Here is a 23,672-nt window from a genome sequence, read left to right as displayed (position 1 = left end):
CCCATGTATATGGAGGGGGCTGTGTACTCTGCCCTTAGAAGTTCTGTTTTAGAAGTGTTAAGGACCGGGTCGTTGTCCTTACACCATTCCATCAGATGATCCACCTCGAGACTGTAGGCTGTTTCATCCTTGTCTGAGATCAGGTCAACCACTGTGGTATCGTTTAATTATGGAGTTGGAGATGTAGAGGGGGGTGCAGTCATGTGTGAAGAATGTGTAGAGCATAGGGCTCAGCACACAGCCCTGCGGGGTGCAGTCATGTGTGAAGAGTGTGTAGAGCATAGGGCTCAGCACACAGCCCTGCGGGGTGCAGTCATGTGTGAAGAGTGTGTAGAGCATAGGGCTCAGCACACAGCCCTGCGGGGTGCAGTCATGTGTGAAGAATGTGTAGAGCATAGGGCTCAGCACACAGCCCTGCGGGGTGCAGTCATGTGTGAAGAATGTGTAGAGCATAGGGCTCAGCACACAGCCCTGCGGGGTGCAGTCATGTGTGAAGAGTGTGTAGAGCATAGGGCTCAGCACACAGCCCTGCGGGGTGCAGTCATGTGTGAAGAGTGTGTAGAGCATAGGGCTCAGCACACAGCCCTGCAGGGTGCAGTCATGTGTGAAGAGTGTGTAGAGCATAGGGCTCAGCACACAGCCCTGCGGGGTGCCTGTGTTTAAGATGAGGGTGGTGGAGGTGTGCTTACCAACTCTGACTTCTTGTGGTCAGTCTGTGATCTCTGATCATAATCCATACTCTCTAAACCAGGCAGCATCCTGGTAAATCTCCTCTGTACCCTTTCCAATGCTTCCACATCCTTCCTATAGTGAGGTGACCAGAACTGGACACAGTACTCCAAGTGTGGCCTAACCAGAGTTTTATAGAGCTGCATCATTATCTCGCGACTCTTAAACTCTATCCCGCGACTTTTGAAAGCTAACACCCCATAAACTTTCTTAACTTCCCTACCTACCTGTAAGGCAACTTTCAGGGATCTGTGGACATGTACCCCCAGATCCCTCTGCTCCTCCACACTCCCAAGTATCCTGCCATTTACTTTGTACTCTGCCTTGGAGGTTGTCCTTTCAAAGTGCATCACCTCACACTTCCCTGGGTTGAACTCCATCTGCCACTTCTCGGCCCATTCTGCAATCTTTGACAATCCTCAACACTATCCACAACACCACCAACCTTTCTGTCGTCTGCAGACTTGCCAACCCACCCTTCTACCCCCACATGCAGGTCATTAATAAAATTCACGAAAAGTAGAGGTCCCAGAACCGATCCTCGTGGGACACCACTAGTCACAACCTTCAAATAACATTCAAACACCCAATGTGCAGGGAAAAAAATCATGCAAACAATAAAAGTGATCAAATAACATTCAGAACTGAAGTTGAAGAAAGTGAGTCCAGAGCCATGAAGCCAGTCCAGGAGCATATTAGTTGGAAGCCAGAGCCTCAATTCAGCGCAGAGATGTGTAAACTTTGCAGAGCAGTAAGCTGAACCAGTCTACCCTTCGCCTTTGACTCCCAACACCTGACCTTTTCAATCTGGCCAAAATCGTCCAAACCTCAAGATGTCCCTCCCTCTTGGATTTGGGCCCTGCCTGCTGCAAGCATTGGTTATTATAAGCTTTGATTCTACAGAAGTATTGCCTCTCTTGATACACTGTTCATGGTTACGATCCAGAGATAATAAGGGAGGGCAATAAGCATCACCAGGCTTTTAAATCTTAGACCAGTTATCACAACATATCTTCATCTCGTGAATAACTAGAAATGATCATTGAGTGTGATCCATGATTGCATTTGACGATCACTGAAGCAGGCGGTACCATTCCAATGTCATCGCCTGTGGACCAGGGAGCGGCCCTGGGAATTTCTTGTTTATATTGCTCCAGTACATCAGCTGATCAGAACTGGGGAGAGAAAAGCTGGCTTTGAAGTAAATACTCCTACATTTCGGCGTTCTAGTGTCTATAATGCAAATCTGACCGACAAGTTTGACCTCCTTAATTTAGTTAATTAAACCCCAGACAGGTGTAGATTTGCACTGTAGGACCTTTCTGAATTTGCAGATATTGTTATGCGCCTTGTATACTGTGGGAAATACCTTTTCGCCCCTGCAAGTTTATGGAGCAATTATAGGATACAGTAAAAGAAATGTTTGGCAGCAGTCAAAAGATTTTATACCTCTCTTGCTTCACCAACTCTACTCTACTGGATGAGTGGCTGCAGCTGTGGTGCATTGTAGTTGCATTGCATGTGTCCACGAAGTGCAATGCACCTGCAATGCAATACAGAGCCAGACCCTGACACCAATATCTACACTAACTGAGAGGAAAAACTCCAAAACCTGTAACATCAGAGCTGAACAGAGTGTTGTGATTGAGTGTACTGTTTGGAATAGCTTATTTCTACAGTTTTTTAGTCTCTTCCTACTTTTTGTTTGTACTTGTGTCTCTGTGTTGTATATTTTTTAAAACAATCTGTCACCCCGACATCCTTCTTTCCCGTTAGTTAATAGCTGGAAAGCTTGTATGGGTGATGCTTGCATTACTGCTGTTCGGGTAATGGAAATTTACTCTTGCAGAATTCACTAATCACAGGCTTGAGATATGAAATAAAATACGCTCTCGTTGAAATCAGATTTTAATAATTTTTCTTTTTGACTTGCGGTTCTTGGCACTTTGCTTTACAGAAAATCACTATTTGGACTGTTTTCCAGGAAATCAAGCCCTAACACCACCCACTCACTTCGTAATGCTGGGGATCACCTGTACGTCAAAGATTGTGGCTGAGATCCTTAGACCAATAACTATTTATGTCCGTGGAATTTGAGCCACACTAAAAATAGTTACATTAAAATAAACTAGGTGAAGTTTCAAGTAAAGTTTAAAAGAGAAAATCTGAACAAATGTTAATAACAAACAACAAACAGTTATAAAGAAATATGTTAAAGTAATTGGTTAGTGAGAAGTCTGTTGCTTCATTGACTGTGTATCTCAGGTTATCTGTTATGTTTTCAGGCTGTGCAGATGTTGCTGTGTGATCTTCTGCTTGTCACCAGGACCAGTGTATGGCAGCAACAGTTCACTGGGAGTCAGGCAGTGAGTGCCATGCATCAGGCATCTCCGCTTGAGCTGAGAGGCTTTCAGCAGGACCTGAGTAGTCTCAGAAAGCTATCCCAGACTTTCAAACCTGCTCTCCGTAGGGTAAGTAAATTGTGAGGGGAGAAGCACTAGTGCAGGTGGTGGAACTGGGTACATTTGACTTTGGGTAATGCCACAAGTGAAATAAATCCATTGCTAACTCAATAGTGATATCTGGAGTGTGAGTATTATCATCTTCTGACTGAATTCCAAATCTTGAGCCATGATACTGAGGGGAGAAAAACTAGTGGTAGATACATACTGCATACAGAAGGAGGGGCCATCGTAGGAAAAACATCACATCTGTAATTTGTGAAATAACATTCAAATATGATGAATATAACCTCAAGGAAGTTTGAATGAAGTATTAAGTTTATATCCCATTCACCTATTCAAGTGGATTTCTAAGACGTAGCTCTCCCAAAGAGAAAGGTTAATCTCCCAGTATCTCCTTCAGATATCACCAGAAATAAATATACTGGCCCTTCATTTAAGCTCATAATGAGTTCTCAGGAACAAGAACATCAAGGGAATCAGCATCTTATGGCGTAGAAGGAGCACATTTTGGCCCTCCATTATGGAGCAGTCCCATTTTATTGTCATGATCTATTTTCCACACATTCCCATCAATTGGACCTTTCCTTCCACTAGATTCTACTCCTTGCCACGCCCTACAGGGATTATACCATTCTGCCGATTAATGGTTGATCCCTTAAGAGTGTTGAGATACAGAGGGAATTTGGATCCAGGTGCATAGTTCACTGAAAGTGGTTACACAAGGAGAAAGGTGGGAAAGGAAGCATACGGCTTGCTTGCCTTCGTTGATGAGTGAGTATGGAAGCCATGCTGCATGGCCATTCCACACAATTGTGTGCATGGACACTTATGTCCGTCCCTTTATAGAAAGGATGTAGAGAGGATGCATAAGAGCTTTACCAGGATGCTGGCTAGATTAGAAGCTGTGAGGTTGGACAAATTTGGGTTGTTCTCCCTAGAACAGTGGTCCCCAACCACTGGGCCGTGAGAAAACACTATGATTTGGCGGTGTGAAATGATATGAGTCAGCTGCACCTTCCTCATTCCCTGTCACGCTCGCTGTTGAACTTGAATACACAGGAGGTCATCAGTCGGTCATTAACGTACATCTTCTCCTAGTTCATCAGTCACTGAAGGTGAATGAGCAAGTGCAGCAGGCAGTGAAGAAGGCTAATGTAATGTTGGCCTTTATTACAAGGGGAATTGAGTACAAGAGCAAGGAAATCCTTTTGCATTTTTACAGTGCCTTGGTGAGACTACACCTGGAGTATTGTATACAGTTTTGGTCTCCAGGATTAAGGAAGGACATCCTGGCTCTAGAGGAAGTGCAGCATAGATTCACAAGGTTAATTCCTGGGATGTCTGGACTGTCTTACGCAGAGAGGTTAGAGATACTGGGCTTGTACATGCTGGAATTAAGGAGATTGAGAGGGGATCTGATTGCAACATATTAGATTATTAAGGGATTGGACAAGATATAGGCAGGAAATATGTTCCAGATGCTGGGAGAGTCCAGTACCAGAGGGCACGGTTTGAGAATAAGGGGTAGGTCATTTAGGACAGAGTTAAGGAAAAACTTCTTCTTCCAGAGAGTTGTGGGGGTGTGGAATGCACTGCCTCAGAAGGCAGTGGAGGCCAATTCTCTGGATGCTTTCAAGAAGGAGCTAAATAGGTATCTTATGGATAGGGGAATCAAGGGATATGGGGACAAGGCAGGAACCGGGTATTGATAGTAGATAATCAACCATGATCTCAGAATGGCGGTGCAGGCTCGAAGGGCCGAATGGTCTACTTCTGCACCTATTGTCTATTGTCTATCTACTTAAAGAGTAAAAAACAAATGTCGCTTGAGAGTTTCTTTGGAAGAGGTGGTAGGGGACATAACGATGATGATAATGCAGAGACAGCTGAGGCCAAGACTGCAAAAAAAGACAAACCTGTTGAGTTTTTTGAGCGGAAAAAAACGTGAGCAAGCGGGACAGAAGCAAGTCCTGAGAGCCACCACATCCACAAATGCTGCTGCTCTAAGAGCGTTGTACTTAGTGGCTAGATAAGGCTAAGAAGCCTTTCACTGTTGGTGAAGAATTGTCTGCCTGCTGCCAAGGACATGTGTTGGGAGAAGCTGCAGTTAACAAGATGGCATAGGTTTCCCTTTCAGCCACCACAGTTTCAAGGAGAATCAATGACATCGAAGCACAGCTGTTGGAACAACTTAACGAGGCACCATGGTATGCCATCCAGGTCGACAAGTCTACCGTTGTCGACTACAAGGCAATACTGCTGGTTTATGTGCGATATATATTTCAAGATGCTCTGCACTAGGATATGTTGTGTGCACTGCCGCTGCCAACTAACACAACTGCAGCAGAACTATTCAAACCTTTGAATGACTTCATGTCAGGCAAACTGGACTGGTCATTCTGTGTTGGAATATGCATAGACGGGGCTGCAGCTATGACTGGATGGCTGTCTGGTTTCACTACCTGAGTCAAAGAGGTTGCTCCTGAATGCCAGTCTACACACTATGTCACACACAGGGAAATGCTGGCTAGCTGAAAAATGTCACCTGATCTTAACAGTGTATTGTGTGACTTTGTTGAAGTTATCAATCACAACAAAGCAAAAGCCCTTAACTCACATCTGTTTGAGCAGTTTTATGAGGAATTGGATGCAGAGCACAAACACCTTCTCTTACACGCTGAAGTCAGGTGGCTATCAAGGGGGAGAGCCCTGGCCAGGGTTTTTGAGTTAAGAGAGCCGCTACAGAGATTTCTTTCAGGAAAAAAGTCACCACTGGCAGCACACTTCAGTGACGAGGAGTGAATAGCAAAACTCGCTTATCTGTGTGAAATAGTCAACCTGCTCAATTAATTCAATTTGTTACTTCAGGGAGAATGACAACTGTCTTCAAGTTGGCTGATAAAGTGTCTGCTTTCAAAGCCAAACGGGAACTGTGGGGACACCGAGTGGACAGGAGCATATTTGACATGTTCCCAACATCAGCTGGGATTTTGGGAGAGACTGAGGGTGCATCGTCCTTCTCACAGCTGGTGCGCTGTGATCACATGTCTTCGCTGTCAACAGAATTCGAGCGTTACTTCCCAACCGCAAATGACCCAAGACGTGCAAAGGGATGGGTCCGTGACCCATTTGTGAATATCCCCAGTGAATCATAGGAGGAAGATCAACTCCTTGTGCTTGCAAATGATAGTGGGCTGAAAAGTATGTTTGACATAACATCTCTGCCGGCATTCTGGATCAAAATCAAGGCTGAATATCCTGAGATAGCCACGAAAGTACTGAAAATGTTGATTCCATTTTCAACATCATCTCTGCGAAGTGGGGTTTTCTGCAATGAATGCAACGAAAACTAAGTTGCAGAATAGACTGGACATAGGGAACCCCCTTCGAGTATCACTGTCTCCCATCACCCCTCGACAGGACTGTCTTGTTGCAGGGAAACAAGCCCAGCGCTCCCACTAATTCAGCAATATTGCTGTGTTGCAATGATTTTATATGTTCATACGAGGAAAATATGAGCTGTGTTTAATATCCAAATGTTACTTAAAATGTTATGATACTATTGACTTATAAGTGACTTATAATTGACTTGACACTATATTCATGCGAGGAAAATATGCACTGTTTAATATTAAATTCGTTAGATAAACCCTTTTAGAAATGAAATTGAGTGTATTAGCCACTTATAAGTGACTTATAGTTGACTTATCACCTATACTCCAGTCGGTCCACAAGAATATTGTCAATATTAAACCGGTCCGCGGTGCAAAAAAGGTTGGTGACCCGCGGTGCAAAAAAGGTTGGTGACCCCTGCCATAGAACACCAGAGGCTGAGAGGAGACCGGAGGAAGTTTTTAAAATTATGAGAGGCATAAGTAGGGCAGGCAGACAGAATCTTTTGCCCAGGGTGGAAGTGTCATTCACAAGAGAAGTTTTATTTGTGCAGAGTCTATCTAAGTGCCTAGATAGATTAATCATGGGTAGAAGTGTAATGAGGCAGTTCATGGAGTTTAAGAGGCTTTTGGACAGATACACGAATATGGAGGGACATGGATGATGCACAAGAGGAGGCCATTTAGTTTAAATTGGCATCAAGAATACAGTCAGTGATTTATGGAAGTGAAATTCTGTTTAACAAATGTGCTAGTGATTGATCAGGCTGTAACTTTCAGGGTAGATGAACGGAAAACAGTGAATGTGATGCACTTGAATCTTCTGAAGATACTTAAGTCATCGAAACACAAAAGGTTATTTAATAAAGCTTACAGCAATGGCTTTGGGTGTAATATATTGGTGTGGGTTAAGAATTGGTTAACAGACAGGAAGCAGTAGAGATAAATGTCATTTTTGGGTTGGGAGACTGAGCAGTAGGGTGTGTAGGAATTGATGCTGGGATCTTTGTTGTTCGCAATCTATATTAACTATTTTGTTGAGGACTGAGGATAATAACATCAGTAAATTTGAATATATTAAGCCTGGGTGACTGTGGATTGTGAGGAGAATAACCAAGGAGTTATAGACATGTTAAGCAAATTGTAGACAGAATTTAATGGCAGTGATCATCTATGGAACAAGTAGGAAAAAACTGAAATGGTGAACATTTTTTAATGGAAGAAAAATTGAAAATTGTGGGAATTTAGTGGAACCAGTGTGGCCTTGGAATGAGATCACTTAACATTCAGCTACAACAAGCAATTAAGTTAAACAGTACAGTGGCCTTCATTATAACAGAATTGTACACAAGATTAAATACATCTTAACACAATAAATAGAGCCCTAGTGAGACTGTACCTGACGAAATATGTTTGGGTCTGTGTGGTCTCCCTATCTGAGGATGGATATATTGCGATTGATTGCTGGGAAACTGCAGGGGCTTGGAGGGAGGAAGTGCATCTGACCTATGTAAGGAGAGCGGAAGCACTGCCTCTGATGCCTTCTTCCCTGGTTTGGTGCAGCAGGCAACGGCACGGTAAATTATGTTGCGCAACTCCACTATTATCCAGCAATTCGATAGTGAGGGAGATCTGCAGCACCTGCTGTTTTTAATATCCAGCAGAGTCTTGCAATTAAAAGAAAAATGGAAAGGATGAACAATTATACCATTGTGGCCATTCAACTGACTGGGGAAAGAAACTGTTAAGGTGGCATGAAGTGTTTATTTTAATAGCTCTATAGCACATTCCAGATCAGAGCTATTGGAAAAGGCAGTTTGCTGGGTGGGTAATGTCCACAGTGATTTTTTTTCCTGCCCAGTTCTTTGTCCTCAGCAAGTACAAGTCCTGCAGCCAGTGGCCTTTTTCAGCTGACCGGGGAGCTCACTGTAGTTTCTATGTATTGTGAGAGAATGCTGATGTATATGGATTTTAGTAAGGTGTTCAACAAGGTTCCCCATGGTAGGCTCATTCAGGAAGCATGGGATCCAGGGAAACTTGGTACATTGATTTAAAATTGGCTTGCCTGCAGAAGGCAATTGGAATGTGTCCTGCCTGGAGGCTGATGACTGGTGATGGTCCATAGAGATCTGTTGTGGGATCCCTGCTCTTTGCGATTTTTATAAATGGCATGAATGAGGAAGTGGAAGGGTGTGTTTGTAAATTTGCAGGTGACACAAAGGTTGGGAGTGTTGTGGATAGTGTAGAAGGTTATTATCGGTTTCAACGGGACGTTGCTAGAGTGAAGTTCTGGCTTGAGAAGTGGCAGATTTAGAAAGGTATGAAGTAATTCACTCTGGAACAGGAGTTCCCAACCTGGGGTCCACGGACCCCTCGGTTAATGGTAGAGGTCCATGGCATAACAAAGTTCAGGAGCCTTTGTTTAGAAGGTCAATGCTGAATACAGGATTAATGGCTGGATTTGTAGCAGTGTGGAGAAACAGCGGGATCTCGGTGTTCATGTTAATAGATCCCTCAAAGTTGATGGCATGGTTAGGAAGGTATATAGTGTGTTATGTTGGAGAGTTGAGTTCAAGAGCTGTGAAGTAATGTTATAGCACCATAAAACTCTGGTGCGACCACATGGTCAGTGCCTTTTTCCCAGGCTAATATGAGAGGACATAATTTTAAGATGAATGGAGGAAACTCTGGGGCACGTGTATAAGTTAGAGGTAAAGTTTTTTCACACAGCGTGTGATAAGTGTGTGGAATGCACTGCTAGGGTACTGACAGAGGCAGATACGTTAGGGAGTTTAAAGAGCCCCTTTGATAGGCACATGGATGAAAGGTAATGAAGGGCTATGTGGGAGGTAGTATTAGATTGATCTTGGAGTAAAGGCCAGCGCAACACTGTAGGCTGAAGTGTTGCACTGTCATGTTATTCTGGACAGCACTTTGTTTTGCTAGTGCTGCTCTGGGGGGCTTAAGCTAGATTTGCAGGGGGAGGAGAACCAGAGTGTTAGAGCAGATAGTGAGGTGGTGGAAGAGGATAAAGGTCATGCGAGAACTGCAAGTATAGTGCATGGAGTAAAGCAGATCTAACATATAAAGAGGCTTTGAGGAAAGAAGCAGAATAAAGGGTGTAAAGGTAGTAAGGTAGAAGGGCTAAAGTGTGTGTACTTCAATGCAATAAGCATCAGGAACAAAGGAGATGAACTGAGAGCTTGGATACATACATGGAATTATGATGTAGTGGCCATTACGGAGACTTGGCTGGCACCAGGGTAGGAATGAATTCTCAATATTCCTGGATTTCAGTGTTTTAAAATGGATAGAGGGGGGGAAAGGGGAGGAGGGGTGGCATTACTGGTCAGGGATACTATTACAGCTACAGAAAGGGTGGGTAATGTAGCAGGATCCTCTTTTGAGTCAGTATGGGTAGAAGTCAGGAACAGGAGGGGGGCAGTTACTCTATTGGGAGTATTCTGTAGACCCCCTGGTAGGAGCAGATTGGGAGGCAGATTTTGGAAAGGTGCAAAAATAGCAGGGTTGTTATCATGGGTGACTTTAACTTCCCTATTATTGAATTGCACCTGATTATTTCCAATGGTTTAGACGGGATGGAATTTGTTAAGTGCGTCCAGGATGGATTCCTGTCACAGTGTGTTGACAGGCCGACTAGGGGGAATGCCTTACTAGATCTAGTATTAGGTAATGAACCAGGTCAGATTTCTCAGTGGGTGAGTATCTGGGGGACAGTGACCACTGCTTCCTGGCCTTTAACATTATCATGGAAAAGGATAGAATCAGGACAGGAAAATTTTTAATTAAGGGAAGGGCAAATTATGAGGCTATAAGGCTAGAACTTGCGGGTGTGAATTGGGATGATGTTTTAGCAGGAAAATGTACTATGGACATGTGGTCGATGTTTAGGCATCTCTTGCAGGATGTTAGGGATAAATTTGTCCCGGTGAGGAAGATAAAGAATGGTAGAGTGAAGGAACCATGGGTGACAAGTGAGGTGGAGAGTCTAGTCAGGTGGAAGAAGGCAGCATACATGAGGTTTAGGAAGCAAGGATCAGCTGGGTCTATTGAGTAATATAGGGTAGCAAGAAAGGAGCTTAAGAAGGGGCTGAGCAGAGCAAGAAGGGGGCAATTCTAAATTTGAAGATTATGGTGATCTTGTACAATCTAAATAAAACGTGTTTTTTGTCGCTATTAATATACGTCACCACTGCCAATGCCTGACAGCCGCCAGTGCGCGATTTTTTAAATTTTCAATCCAAGGTAGGCTAACTATGGAGAATTCTAAAAAAAGAAAAGTGACTGAAGAAAACAGAAAGTTTAATGATACGTGGGCAGATTCATTTGCTTCCACTGCTGACGAGACTGGTTTACCGGTATGCTTAATATGCAATGAGAAACTAGCAAACAACAAAAAGTCAAATGTCGCAAGACATTTCCAGAATAAACACGCAGCCTTTGCTCAAAAATATCTGGATGGAGATGAGAGAAAAAAAGCCGTTTCGGAACTGATGCGGAAGGTTGATCTGAACAAAAATCATTTCAAGAAGTTAATGAAGTCTGGAAAATCAACTACATATACTAGTTTTGTTGCCGCTCAGGAAATAGTCAGGCACGGGAAGCAGTTTACAGGTGGTGAATATATAAAAGAATCTTTCATTAAGATTTCAGAACATCTATTCACGGACTTTAAAAACGAGTGAAATTGCGCAGAAAATCAGGGATATGCCCCTCTCTGCAAAGACTGTCAAAGACAGAACCATAAAAATGGCAGAAGACATCACAAGACAGCAAATTAAAGACATCAATTCAGCAGTGGCCTACTCGATTGCCTGTGCCGAGTCTAAAGACAAAGGTGATATTGAACAAATAGCGCTGTTCTGCCAGTATGTAAACTCTGCCGGGCCACAGGAAAAAATGGTTGAGTTGATACCTCTAAAAGAATGAGCTCAGTCTAGCCAGGAATATAAAAGGGGATAGCAAAAGCTTTTTTAGCTATGTGAAGAGAAAGAAGATAGTTAGAACAATGTTGGCCCCTTGAAGAATGAATTGGGAGAAATTGTTATGGGAAACAGGGAAATGGCAACAGAATTTAATGCGTACTTTAGATCTGTCCTCACCAGGGAGGACACAAGCAATCTCCCAGATGTATGGATGGGCCAGGGTCATAAGATATCAGAGGAATTGAGACAGATTGACATTAGGAAAGAAACTGTGATGAGTAGACTAGTAGGACTGAAGGCTAATAAATCCCCGGGTCCAGATGGTCTGCATCCGAGGGTTCTAAAAGAGATGGCTCAGGAAATTGCGGATGCATTGGTAATCATTTTCCAATGTTCCTTAGATTCAGGATCAGTTCCTGAAGGTTGGAGAGTGGCTAATGTTATCCCACTTTTCAAGAAGGGAGGGAGGGAGAAAACGGAGATCTATCGCCCTGTTAGCCTAACGTCAGTCGTGGGGAAGGTGCTTGAGTCCGTTATTAAGGACGAAATAGTGGCACATCTAGATGGCAGAAATAGGATTAGGCCGAGCCAGCATGGATTTACCAAGGGCAAATCATGCTTGACTAATCTGTTGGAGTTTTTTGAGGGTGTAACAAGGATGTTAGACGAGGGTAAGCCAGTAGATGTTGTGTACCTAGATTTTCAGAAGGCATTCGATAAGGTGCCACATAGGAGATTGGTGAGTAAAATCAGAGCTCATGGCATTGGGGGCAGGGTTTCAACATGGATAGAAAACTGGTTGGCAGATAGAAAGCAAAGGGTAGCAGTGAATGGGTGTTTCTCGGACTGGCTGGAGGTGACTAGTGGGGTACCACAGGGCTCTGTATTGGGACCACAGCTCTTTACGATTTATGTCAACGATTTAGATGAGGGCATTGAAAACTATATCAGCTGATGATACTAAACTGGGTGGCAGTGTGACATGCGAAGAGGACGTTAGGAGAATACAGGGAGACTTGGATAGGCTGGGTGAGTGGGCAGATACTTGGCAGATGTCATTCAATGTGAATAAATGTGAAGTTATCCACTTTGGAAGCAGGAACAAGAGGGCAGAGTATTGTCTGAACGGTGTAGAGTTAGCTAAGGGAGAAATGCAAAGAGACCTAGGAGTCCTAGTTCACCAGTCAATGAAGGTGAATGAGCAAGTGCAACAGGCAGTGAAGAGGGCAAATGGAATGTTGGCCTTTGTTACAAGGGGAATTGAGTACAAGAGCAAGGATGTCCTTTTGCATTTGTACAGGGCCCTGGTGAGACCACACCTGGAATATTCTGTACAGTTTTGGTCTCCAGGTTTAAGGAAGGACATTCTGGCAATTGCGGAAGTGCAGCGTAGATTCACTAGGTTGATTCCTGGGATGGCAGGGCTGTCTTACGCAGAGAGATTGGAGAGATTGGGCTTGTACATGCTGGAATTGAGGAGATTGAGAGGGGATCTGATTGAAACGTTTAAGATAATTAAAGGATTTGATAGGATTGAGGCAGGAAATATGTTCCATATGTTGGGAGAGTCCAGTACCAGAGGGCATGGATTGAGAATAAGAGGTCAGTTATTTAAAACAGAGTTGAGGAAGAGCTTCTTCTCCCAGAGAGTTGTGCTGGTGTGGAATGCACTACCTCAGAAGATGGTGGAGGCCAATTCTCTGGATGCTTTCAAGAAGGAGCTAGATAGATATCTGATGGATAGGGGAATCAAGGGATATGGGAACAAGGCAGGGACTGGGTATTGATAGTGAATGATCAGCCATGATCTCAGAATGGCGGTGCAGACTCGAGGGGCCGAATGGTCTACTTCTGCACCTATTGTCTATTGTAAAAGGCCAAACACGTGGGGAGGACATCTGTGAGGCTGTCTTGAATTGTTTAAGAGCCAAAGAAATAAAGACCACCCACCAGGTGTCAGTAGCTACTGATGGGGCACCAAGTATGACAGGAGTGCACAAGGGATTTGTGGCTTTACTGCAGAAGTCGCTGGACAGAAAGCTGTTGACTTTTCACAGCATCTTGCACCAAGAGGCACTGTGCGCTCAAACATTTCCTCCGGAATGCACAGAAGTAATGGATATTGTCATTCAGAATTTCAATAAAATAATGGCAAAAAGTTTAAATCACCATCAATTCCGTTTGTTACTGGACGAGCTGGAAACCGTATATTCTGATCTTCTGCTGCACAACAAATTCCGGTGGCTGTCCAGAGGGGAGGTGCTGAAACGCTTTGTCGCGTGTCTGGAAGAAGCGAAAACTTTCCTGGGCAGCAAAGGGCTCACCTTTGTTGAGCTAGAACAGCCAGAGTGGCTGGAAAAGCTACACTTCATGGTAGACATGACAGCGCACCTGAACACGCTGAACACAGCTCTTCAGAGGAAAGGACGCACAGTCCTGCACATGTTGGAGGATGTTTTGGCATTCGAGCGCAAGTTGACAGTGCTTGCCAGAGATTTACAGAAAGGCACATTGTCTCACTTCCCCAATTTGAGAGAGTTCAAACAAGCTCACGACATGATAAATTCGGAGTATTTACATTCTGCAATCATCGCAATGCAAACATCGTTTGGGAAATGCTTCTGTGAGTTCAGAGAGGAAAAAAATACATTATCCTTCCCGGTCACTCCCCTAAGCATCGATCCATCCCTACTGAATACGACTGCATTGGCAGGTGTGAGTCAACCTGATCTTGAGATGGAACTGGCCAACATAGCCGACAAAGACATATCTTTGTTTAGACGCTTGACAGCAGTTTAGACGCTTGACAGCAGACCTTGAAGATGTTGCCCGTCAGAAGGCCGTTCTTGCTCAGAATCACAAATGGAGTGATATTGAAAACCTCCCCAAATCGGACAAACTTGAGTTCGAAACATGGAATGCTATCCCCGACATTTATGTAAACATTAAAAAGTATGCGCTTGGAGTCTTGTCGATCTATGTATTCACATATGTATGTGAGCAGGTTTTCTCCAACATGAACTTTATTAAAAACAAACATCGCACACACCTCACAGATGACAGCTTGCGATCCTGTGTAAAGATGAAGGTGACGTCATACAGCCCTGATGTGCAGACGCTGTGCACTGAGATCCAGGAGCAGAAATCCCATTAACAAAGTATGATAAATATTTTAATTGCCTATTATTTTAGGTATATTCATATTTTTTCATTGTTCAGTGAAATAGTCCTTTTATTTTTCAGGTTGACAGCTGGCTGACGTTATTTTTGGTTTGCTGCTGGCAGACAATTTCAGCCTTACGTCTGTGGCGTTTTTCATAAATACAAGAAGGACTCAAATAGACATTGAGTATTTTACTTAAAAGTAACCTTCAACCCAATGTCTTTTTTTTCGGAGTTCAAAATGTTTTTGTCGCATGCAGAAATGTAATTTCGTTTTCTCTACAGGAGTTCATCGATTTCATAAATGCAACACATTATAGTTTGTTTATACATAGCATAATGGCAAAAAAAGCGTTGTATGCAGTGTTATTTCATTTTAAATGTCAAACGGGTTTTGTGGCTCCCCGTGTTTTCTTTTCTGTGCGAAACGGGTCCAAGTGGCTCTTTCAGTGGTAAAGGTTGCCGACCCCTGGGCTAGGATCTTTACATCCTCGTTGTCCACAGGAATGATACCGGAGGATTGCAGGGAGGCGAATGTTGTCCCCTTGTTCAAAAAAGTTAGTAGGGATAGTCCAGGTAATTATAGACAAGTGAGCCTTACGTCTGTGGTGGGAAAGCTGTTGGAAAAGATTCTTAGAGATAGGATCTATGGGCATTTAGAGAATCATGGTCTGATCAAGGACAGTCAGCATGGCTTTGTGAAGGGCAGATCGTGCCTAACAAGCCTGATAGAGTTCTTTGAGGAGGTGACCAAGCGTATAGATGAGGGTAGTGCAGTGGATGTGATCTACATGGATTTTAGTAAGGCATTTGATAAGGTTCCATACAGTAGGCTTATTCAGAAAGTCGGATGGCATGGAATCCAAGGAAGTTTGGCCAGGTGGATTCAGAATTGGCTTGCCTGCAGAAAGCAGAGGGTTGTGGTGGAGGGAGTACATTCAGATTGGAGGGTTGTGACTAGTGGTGTCCCACAAGGATTGGTTCTGGGACCTCTACTTTTTGTGATTTTTATTAACGACCTGGATGAGGGGGTAGAAGGGTGGGTTGGCAAGTTTGCAGACGACACAAAGGTTGGTGATGTTGTGGATAATGTTGAGGATTGTCGAAGATTGCAGAGAGACATTGATAGGATGCAGAAGTGGGCTGAGAAGTGGCAGATGGAGTTCAACCCGGAGAAGTGTGAGGTTGTACACTTTGGAAGGACAAACTCCAAGGCAGAGTACAAAGTAAATGGTAGGATACTTGGGAATGTGGAGGAGCAGAGGGATCTGGGGGTATATGTCCACAGATCCCTGAAAGTTGCCTCACAGGTAGAGAGGGTAGTTAAGAAAGAGTCGCAAAGTAATGATCCAGTTCTATAAAACTCTGGTTAGGTTATACTTGGAGTACTGTGAAAAGTTCTGGTCGCCTCACTATAGGAAGGATGTGGAAGCATTGGAAACGGTACAGAGGAAATTTACCAGGATGCTGCCTTGTTTAGAGAGTATGCATTATGATCAGAGATTAAGGGAGCTAGGGCTTTACTCTTTGGAGAGGAGGAGGATGAGAGGGGACATGATGGAGGTGTACAAGATATTAAGAGGAATAGACAGAGTAGAGAGCCAGCGTCTCTTCCCCAGGGCACCACTGCTCAGTACAAGAGGACATGGCTTTAAGGTAAGGGGAGGAAAGTTCAAGGGGGATATTAGAGAAAGGTTTTTTACTCAGAGTGGTTGGTGCGTGGAATGCACTGCTTGAGTCAGTGGTGGAGGCAGATAGACTAGTGAAATTTAAGAGACTACAGACAGGTATATGGAGGAATTTAAGGTGGGGGGATATATAGGAAGCAGGGTTTAATGGTCGGCACAACATTGTGGGCCAAAGGGCCTGTACTGTGCTGTACTATTCTATGTTCTATGTTTTGGATCTAGTGGATGAAATTGTGTCTATAGATGAGATTCAGAGCACTACCAGGAGTAACTTGATGACTTGACACAAGGCTGGTGTGTAACGAAAGGCATCTTGCAGTACCCTGATGTTCTGAACACTGTGCAGCCAATGAAATGATTCCGTATCATTACCGCCGCTGTAATGTGGCGGACATGTTAGGACACAGTAATGTGCCATACATCAAAAAATCTGTCACCATGATACTGATTGAGGGATGAATATTGTCCAGGAAGCCAGGAGGAACTCAGTGGCTTAACAAGGCTTATTGGCTCTCATGAGGGAGGACGCATTTTAAAGTCTTAGCTGAAAATGATTATCGTGGGTTATGGCTTCAGAGCAAAGCTGAATTTCCTGGTGACAGGGCAAGGGTGAAATGTGGCAATCACAGCTGGTGTACCAAGTTGTAACCTCAGCATTGTAACAGTTCCTAAAGAAGGAAGCAGGATGAGGTGGATAACATGTATTTAATGTCGTCGTTGATGTGTTTTTAGGTGTTCCTGCATGAGGCAACAGCCAGGTTAATGGCAGGAGCCAGTCCAACCCGTACTCACCAACTATTAGATCGCAGTCTCAGGAGGCGGGTCACAAATCCGATTCCCAAAGGTGGTGAGTCACTACCTTCCTGAAACAGTCTTTTGCAATAGCCTTTGAATCTGCTTTGAAACTACCTGACTTAAACCTTTTTAAATGGATATATTATGATTTTCAATATTTTCTTATTAGAAAAGTATAATGGAGTGAGCTTTAGGTTTTTGTCTGAGGGCAATGTTCCGTCTGTTAGGTATGTGGACCTTGGGGTATTTGAAGCTCTGGTTTTAGCTGTTTGCTTTCTGATGGGTACTCGGTGCTGTGTGCCCTGACTTTACTAAAAAGAGTTTGTACTACTGCACTTCACTGAAATAGCTGTTTTAAACAGGGAAATCTGCTGAATGTTGCAGAACTGTAGTAGGTAACATGATCACACCAGACAGTTAATGGTTAATGGGAAGCATGGGTGGGAGCATTTTCTGCGCTTCCTGGCTCAGATGCACTGAAGTGATTATATCAGTTGTTTGGAGGTTCCGTGTACAGTAGAAATGGAAGCTGATACCTACTGTGGCTTTCTGCCACACTGAGAGCTCATCAGAGGAGATTTTAGTAATTGATTACATTGATTTTCATTCTCCTCTGACCACCAGCTTACTTCTTTATTTTTTGTTCGTTGTAAGGCGAGACTGAGACACACCCTGGACAACGGGAGCATGCTGAAGCCCTCTTACTTGCATGCCGCTATCTTCCACCGAGCTTCTTGTCTGCACCAGGCCAGCGAGTTGGTATGCTGGCTGAAGCAGCCCACACACTGGAAAAGATTGGTGACAAAAGGACTCTTCATGACTGCCAGCAGATGATCATGAAACTGGGCAGCGGCACCACAGTCACCACAACTTAATATGGTGCTACTTTTAAGCAAGGCCCCACCTCTTCCCTGAAAGCACTGTGACTGTTGTGTACATGGCCCTCAAGAAGCAGCACTGCCCTTTTAATTTCATATTAAAATAATGATTTGGTAAAATAAACATATTTTCATAGGTTAAAGAGTCTGTACATAAAAAAAAATATTTATAATTTTTTAAGGTCAAAAGTCAGGAGGCAGCAAATTCACTTTTGTAGAATTAAAAGCACTTGTCTGTTTCGGAGCTTAGCTTCTCCTATAATGCTGCACAGTGAAAAAGCTATTCTGAGCTGCATTCTGTGCAATATACAGTACTTTTATATAATTAAAATAACCCACATGAAAGAATACAATGTATTTGTCTTTTTTCACACTAAATTGTTTGTATGTACTTGTACAATCGTTTTTTTCCCAGAAGCGTCAGATTTCTTTCCTTCATGGTACAGACCCAGCAGGCAAGGAAAATATTCTCAAAGCATCCATTCTGTCCAAACTACTGAACAAGGAATTTGACTGTATTGAGGGAATTCTAAATAATTGTAGCTCAACAAGGTTTTAACCTAAGATTCATCAGCAGTGTCAGAAATGCAAAGGGAAAGTGGTTGATGATGACATCGACTCAGGCCTGAGAGGCCAGGGTCGGGCATTTCCATGCCTTACAAGGCATGGAACGAAAGACTGTATGGTGTGCCACTCCTCACACAGAAGATGGTTACAACCTCAATAAGAAGTATACCGTTTAGGATACTAAAAGACCATAAGATATAGGAGCAGAATTTGGTCCATTGAGTCTGCCCCACCTTTTCATCACCTCTCAACCCCAATCTCCTACCTTTTCCCCGTATCTCTTCATGCCCTGATCAATCAACAATCTGTCAACCTCTGCCTTAAGTATACATAAAGACTGGGCCTCCACAGCTGCCTGTGGCAAAGAATTCCGCAGATCTACTACTCTCTGGCTAAAGAAATTCCTCATCATCTCTGTTCTGAAAGCCTTCTATTCCAAGGCTGTGTCCCCCTGGCCTTAGGCTCTCCCACCACAGGAAACACCCTCTCCACATCCACTCTATCAAAGCCTTTCACCATCTGATAGGTTTCAATGAAGTTACCCCTCATTCTTCTGAATTCTAATGAATACAGGGCCAGAGCTGTCAGATGCGCTTCATGTGACAAGCCATTCAATCATGGAATCAATTTCATGAATCTCCTTTGAATTCTCTCAGTTTCAGCACAACATTTCTAATATAACGACCCAAACCTGCTCACAATACTCCTATGTGAGGCCCTACGAGTGCTTTATAAACATTCAACATCACATCCTTGCTTTCATATTCTAGTTCTCAGGAAATGAATACTAACATTGCATTTGCCTTCCTCACCACAGACTCAACCTGCAAATTAACCTTTAGGGATTTTCTGCACAAGGATTCCCAAGTCCCTTGGCACCTCAGTTTTTTTATATTTTCTCTCCATTTAGAAAATTGTATGCTCTTAAATTTCTTTCACCAAAGTGCTTGACCATACACTTCCTGACACTATTCCATTGGCCATTTCTTGGCACATTATCCTAATCTGAGTCTTAATGTAGCCTGTCTACTTCCTCAAAACTACCTGCCCCTCTATCTTCATATCATCTGTAAATTTTGCAACAAAGCCATCAACCCTGTCGTCCAAATCATTGTATGTAAAAAGAACCAGTCCCATCACAGGCCCCTGTGGATCATCGGCAACCAGTCAGAAAAGGTTCCCTTTAATCCCATTCCATCTCCTGCCAGTCAGCCACTGCTACAACCATGCTAGAATCTTTCCTGTAATACCACGGGCTTATAGCTTGTTAAGCAGCCTCATGTGTGGCACCTTGTCAAAGGCTTTCTGAAAATCTACATACACGACACCTAATGATTCTCCCTTGTTTATCCTGCTTGTTATTTGTTCAAAAAATACCAACAGACTTGTCAGGCAAGAATTTCCCTTGAGGAAGCCGTGCTGAATACCTTGAGACCTTATCCTTGGGTGGATAAATCTGGACCTGATGAAATACACCCTCGGGTTCTGAAGGAAGTAGCTGGCGAGATTGCGGAGGCATTAATGATCTTTCAAGAATCAATAGATTTTGGCATTGTACCAGATGACTGGAAAATTGCAAATGTTACTCCACTATTTAAGAAGGGTGGGAGGCAACAGAACAGAAACTCTAGACCTGTTAACCTGACATCAGTGGTTGGGAAGTTGCTGGAATTGATTGTTATGGATGAGATTACGGAGTACCTGGAGGCACATGACAAGATAAGTCAAAGCCAGCAAGGTTTCCTGAAAAGAAAATCCTGCCTGACTAACCTACTGCAATTTTTTGAGGAAATTACAACCAGGGTAGACAAAAGAGAGGTGTACTTGGATTTTCAGAAGGCCTTTGACAAGGTGCCACACATGAGGCTGCTTAGCAAGATAGAAGCCCATGAAATTACAGGGGAGTTACTAGCATGGGTGGAGCATTGGCTGATCGGCAGAAAACGAGAGTGGGGCTAAAGGGATCCTATTCTGGCTGGCTGCCAGTTACTAGTGGAGTTCCACAGGGGTCGATTTTGGGACTGCTGCTTTTTACAATGTACGTCAATGATTTGGGCTACCGGATTAATGCATTTATGGCTAAATTTGCCGATGATACAAAGGTAGGTGGAAGAACAAGTAGTTGAGGAAACAGACATAGCTGGTTAAGGGGAATGGGCAAAGAAGTGGCAAATGAAATATGTTGTAAAGTGTTTGGTCATGCATTTTGGTGGAAGAAATATAAGGGCAGACTATTATTTAAATAGGGAGAGAATTCAAACTGCAGAGATGGAAAGGGACTTGGGTGTCCTTGTGCAAGATACCCTAAAGGTTAACCTCCAGGCTGAGTTGGTGGTGAAGAAGGCAAATGCAATGTAGGCATTCATTTCTAGAGGTATAGAATATAAGAGCAGGGATGCGATGTTCGGACTCTATGAAGCACTCATGAGACCACACTTGGAGTATTGTGTGCAGTTTTCGGCTCTTTACTTTAGAAAGTATATACTGACATCGGAGAGGTTTCAGCGAAGAGTCAGGAGAATGATTCCAGGAATGAAAGGCTTACTGTATGAAGAACGCCTGGCAAGTCTTGGGCTGTATTCCTTGGAGTTCAGGAGAACGAAGGGGGATCTCATAGAAACATTTCAAATGTTAAAAGGCCTGAACAGATTGGATAAGGCAAAGTTATTTCCCATGGTAGGGGACTCTAGGAGAAGAGGGCACAACTTCAGGATTGAAGGACGCCCTATTTAGACGAGAGATGCAGAGAAATTACTTTAGTCAGAGGGTGGTAAATCTGTGGAATTTGTTGCCACGAGTGGCTGTGGAGGCAGAGACAGATAGGTTCTTGATTAGCCAGGGCATCAAAGGGTATGGGGTGAAGGCAGGGGAGTAGAGATAATTGGAAGAATTGCATCAGCCCATGACTGGCAGAGCAGACTCGATGGGCTGAATGGCCTATTTCTGCTCCTATATCTTATGGTCTTAATAATGTCTCTAACAGCTTCGCAACCACTGAGATCAGACTAACTAGCCTATAGATTCCTTTCTTCCCTGGCACCCAAGAGGTAACACACCATCTGGTAATCTTGTTCTCACCCACAGAACCTCCTGTTTGTTCCCCTACTAATGAATCACTTATCATCAGAGCATGCTTCTTCTTCCCCCCGCCTCTTCCCTTCTGAGTCACAGAGGCAAACTTGGTACCAGAGACCTGAACACTGTGACATTCCCTTGTTGGGTCATTCTACCCACCAATCAGCAGAATCCAAAGTGTTCAGGGGACTGGCCACAGGGGTATTCTCCACTGGCTCCTTAACACCTTTCCCCTTCCTGACTTGTCACCCAGTTTCCTGTGCTCTGTTCTTTGGGTGTAACTACCTCTCTGTGTGTCCTATCTATCACCTCCTAAGCCTCCTGAATTATCTGGAGTTCATCCAGTTCCAGCTCCAACTCCTTAACGCAGTTTGTTAGAAGCTGCAGCTGGATGCGCTTCTTGTAGTACTGGAGATCTCCCTGCTTTCTCACATCCCACAATAGGAGCATTTCACTACCCTGCCTGTCATCCCTACCGTCCTAGCTGAGCAGCTCATGGTTGAGCCCACTGGGAATCAGCTGTTCTCTTTTGGGTGTTGTGCACTGAACCTAAGGTAAAGCGACCCTAAGGGACAAGTGATCATAATATGGAAGAACTCACCCTCCAGTTTGAGGAGAAGCTGAAGTCAGATGTATCAGTACTACAGTGGGGTAAAGTGAGATACAGAGGCATGAGAGAGGAGTTGGCCAGAAATGATTGGAGAAGAACACTGGCAGGGATGATGGCAGAGCAGCAATGACTAGGATTTCTGAGAACAACTCAGAAGACGCAGGATACTTACATACCAAAGAGGAAGAAGTATTCTAAAGGCAGGATGACACAAATGTGCCTGACAAGTCAAAGCCAACATAAAAGCCAAAGAGAGAGCTTATAATAGAGAAAAATTCGTGGGAAGTTAGAGGATTTGGAAACTTTTCAAAATAGAAGGCAACTAAGAACAGTCATTAAGAAGGTAAAGATGGAATACAAAGTTAAGCTAGCCAGTAACGTTAAAGAGGATACCAAACATTTCTTCAGATATATGAAGTGTAAAAGAGAGGTGAGAATAGATATTGCACCATTGGAAAATAACGCTGAAGAGGTGATAATGGGCGACAAGGAAATGGCAGATGAACTGAATAAGTAATTTGCATCAGTCTTCACTGTGGAAGACACTAGCAGTATGCTGGAATTTGACAGTCAGGGCAGAAGTGTGAAGTAGCCATTACTAGGGAGAATATGCTTGGAAACTGAATGGTCTGAAGGTAGACAAGTCATCTGGACCAAATGGTTTACCCCCCCCCCCCACCCCAGCGTTCTGAAAGAGGTAGCTGAAGAGATTGTAGAGGTATTAATAATGATCTTTCAAGAATCAATTGATTCTTGAGGAATGAAAAATTGCAAATATCACTCCATTCTTCAGGAAGGAAGACAGATGAAAGGAAATTGTAGGCCAGTTAGTATGATCTCAGTGCTTAGGAAGATGTTGGAGTCAAATGTCAAAAACAATAGAACATTAGAAAGTTTTGGACCAGAACAGGCCATTCAGCCCAACAAAGCTTGCCAAATTCCTATTCACTTAGTGTATTCAAAGGATGTGGTTTTAGGTTACATGATAAAATAGGTCATATAGGTCAGCATGGTTTCCTTAAGGGAAAATTTTGCCTGACAAATCTGTTAGGAATTCTTTGAAGAAATAACAAGCGCTATAACCAAAGGACAGTCAGTTGATGTTATGTACTTGGATTTTCAGAAGGCCTTTGATAAGGTGTTACACATGAGGCTGCTCAACAAGTTAAAAGCCCATGGTATTACAGGAAAGATACTGAAACGGTTAGAGCATTGGTTGATTGGCAAGAGGCAAAAAGCGAGAATAAAGGAAGCCTTTTTTGGTTGGCTGCTGGTGATTAGTGTTCCTGAGTGTCTTTATAAAGCACTGGTGAGGGCTCACTTGGGAGTACTGTGAGTAGTTTTAAGCCCTTTATCTAATAAAGG

At 43.5% G+C, this 23,672-nt stretch overlaps 1 protein-coding gene across 4 annotated transcripts in view; it reads left to right on the top strand.

Annotated features, from left to right (window-relative positions):
* Window positions 1–18,417, top strand: part of srebf1 (sterol regulatory element binding transcription factor 1) — an 87,293-nt gene extending 68,876 nt beyond the window's left edge. For all 4 annotated transcript variants that reach the window (XM_059979832.1, XM_059979833.1, XM_059979834.1 and 1 more), the window contains 3 exons: window positions 3,015–3,200; window positions 17,115–17,229; window positions 17,832–18,417. In XM_059979832.1, the coding sequence (XP_059835815.1) occupies window positions 3,015–3,200; window positions 17,115–17,229; window positions 17,832–18,052 (522 nt within the window). In that variant the 3' untranslated portion in view covers window positions 18,053–18,417. The remainder of the gene's footprint in view (window positions 1–3,014; window positions 3,201–17,114; window positions 17,230–17,831) is intronic.
* Window positions 18,418–23,672: the final 5,255 nt, after the last annotated feature.

This window comes from Hypanus sabinus, chromosome 9 (assembly GCF_030144855.1).
Source record: "Hypanus sabinus isolate sHypSab1 chromosome 9, sHypSab1.hap1, whole genome shotgun sequence".
NCBI lineage: Eukaryota > Metazoa > Chordata > Chondrichthyes > Myliobatiformes > Dasyatidae > Hypanus > Hypanus sabinus.
The sequence above is the reverse complement of the archived record's forward strand: the minus strand, read 5'-3'. Positions and strand labels throughout refer to the sequence as shown.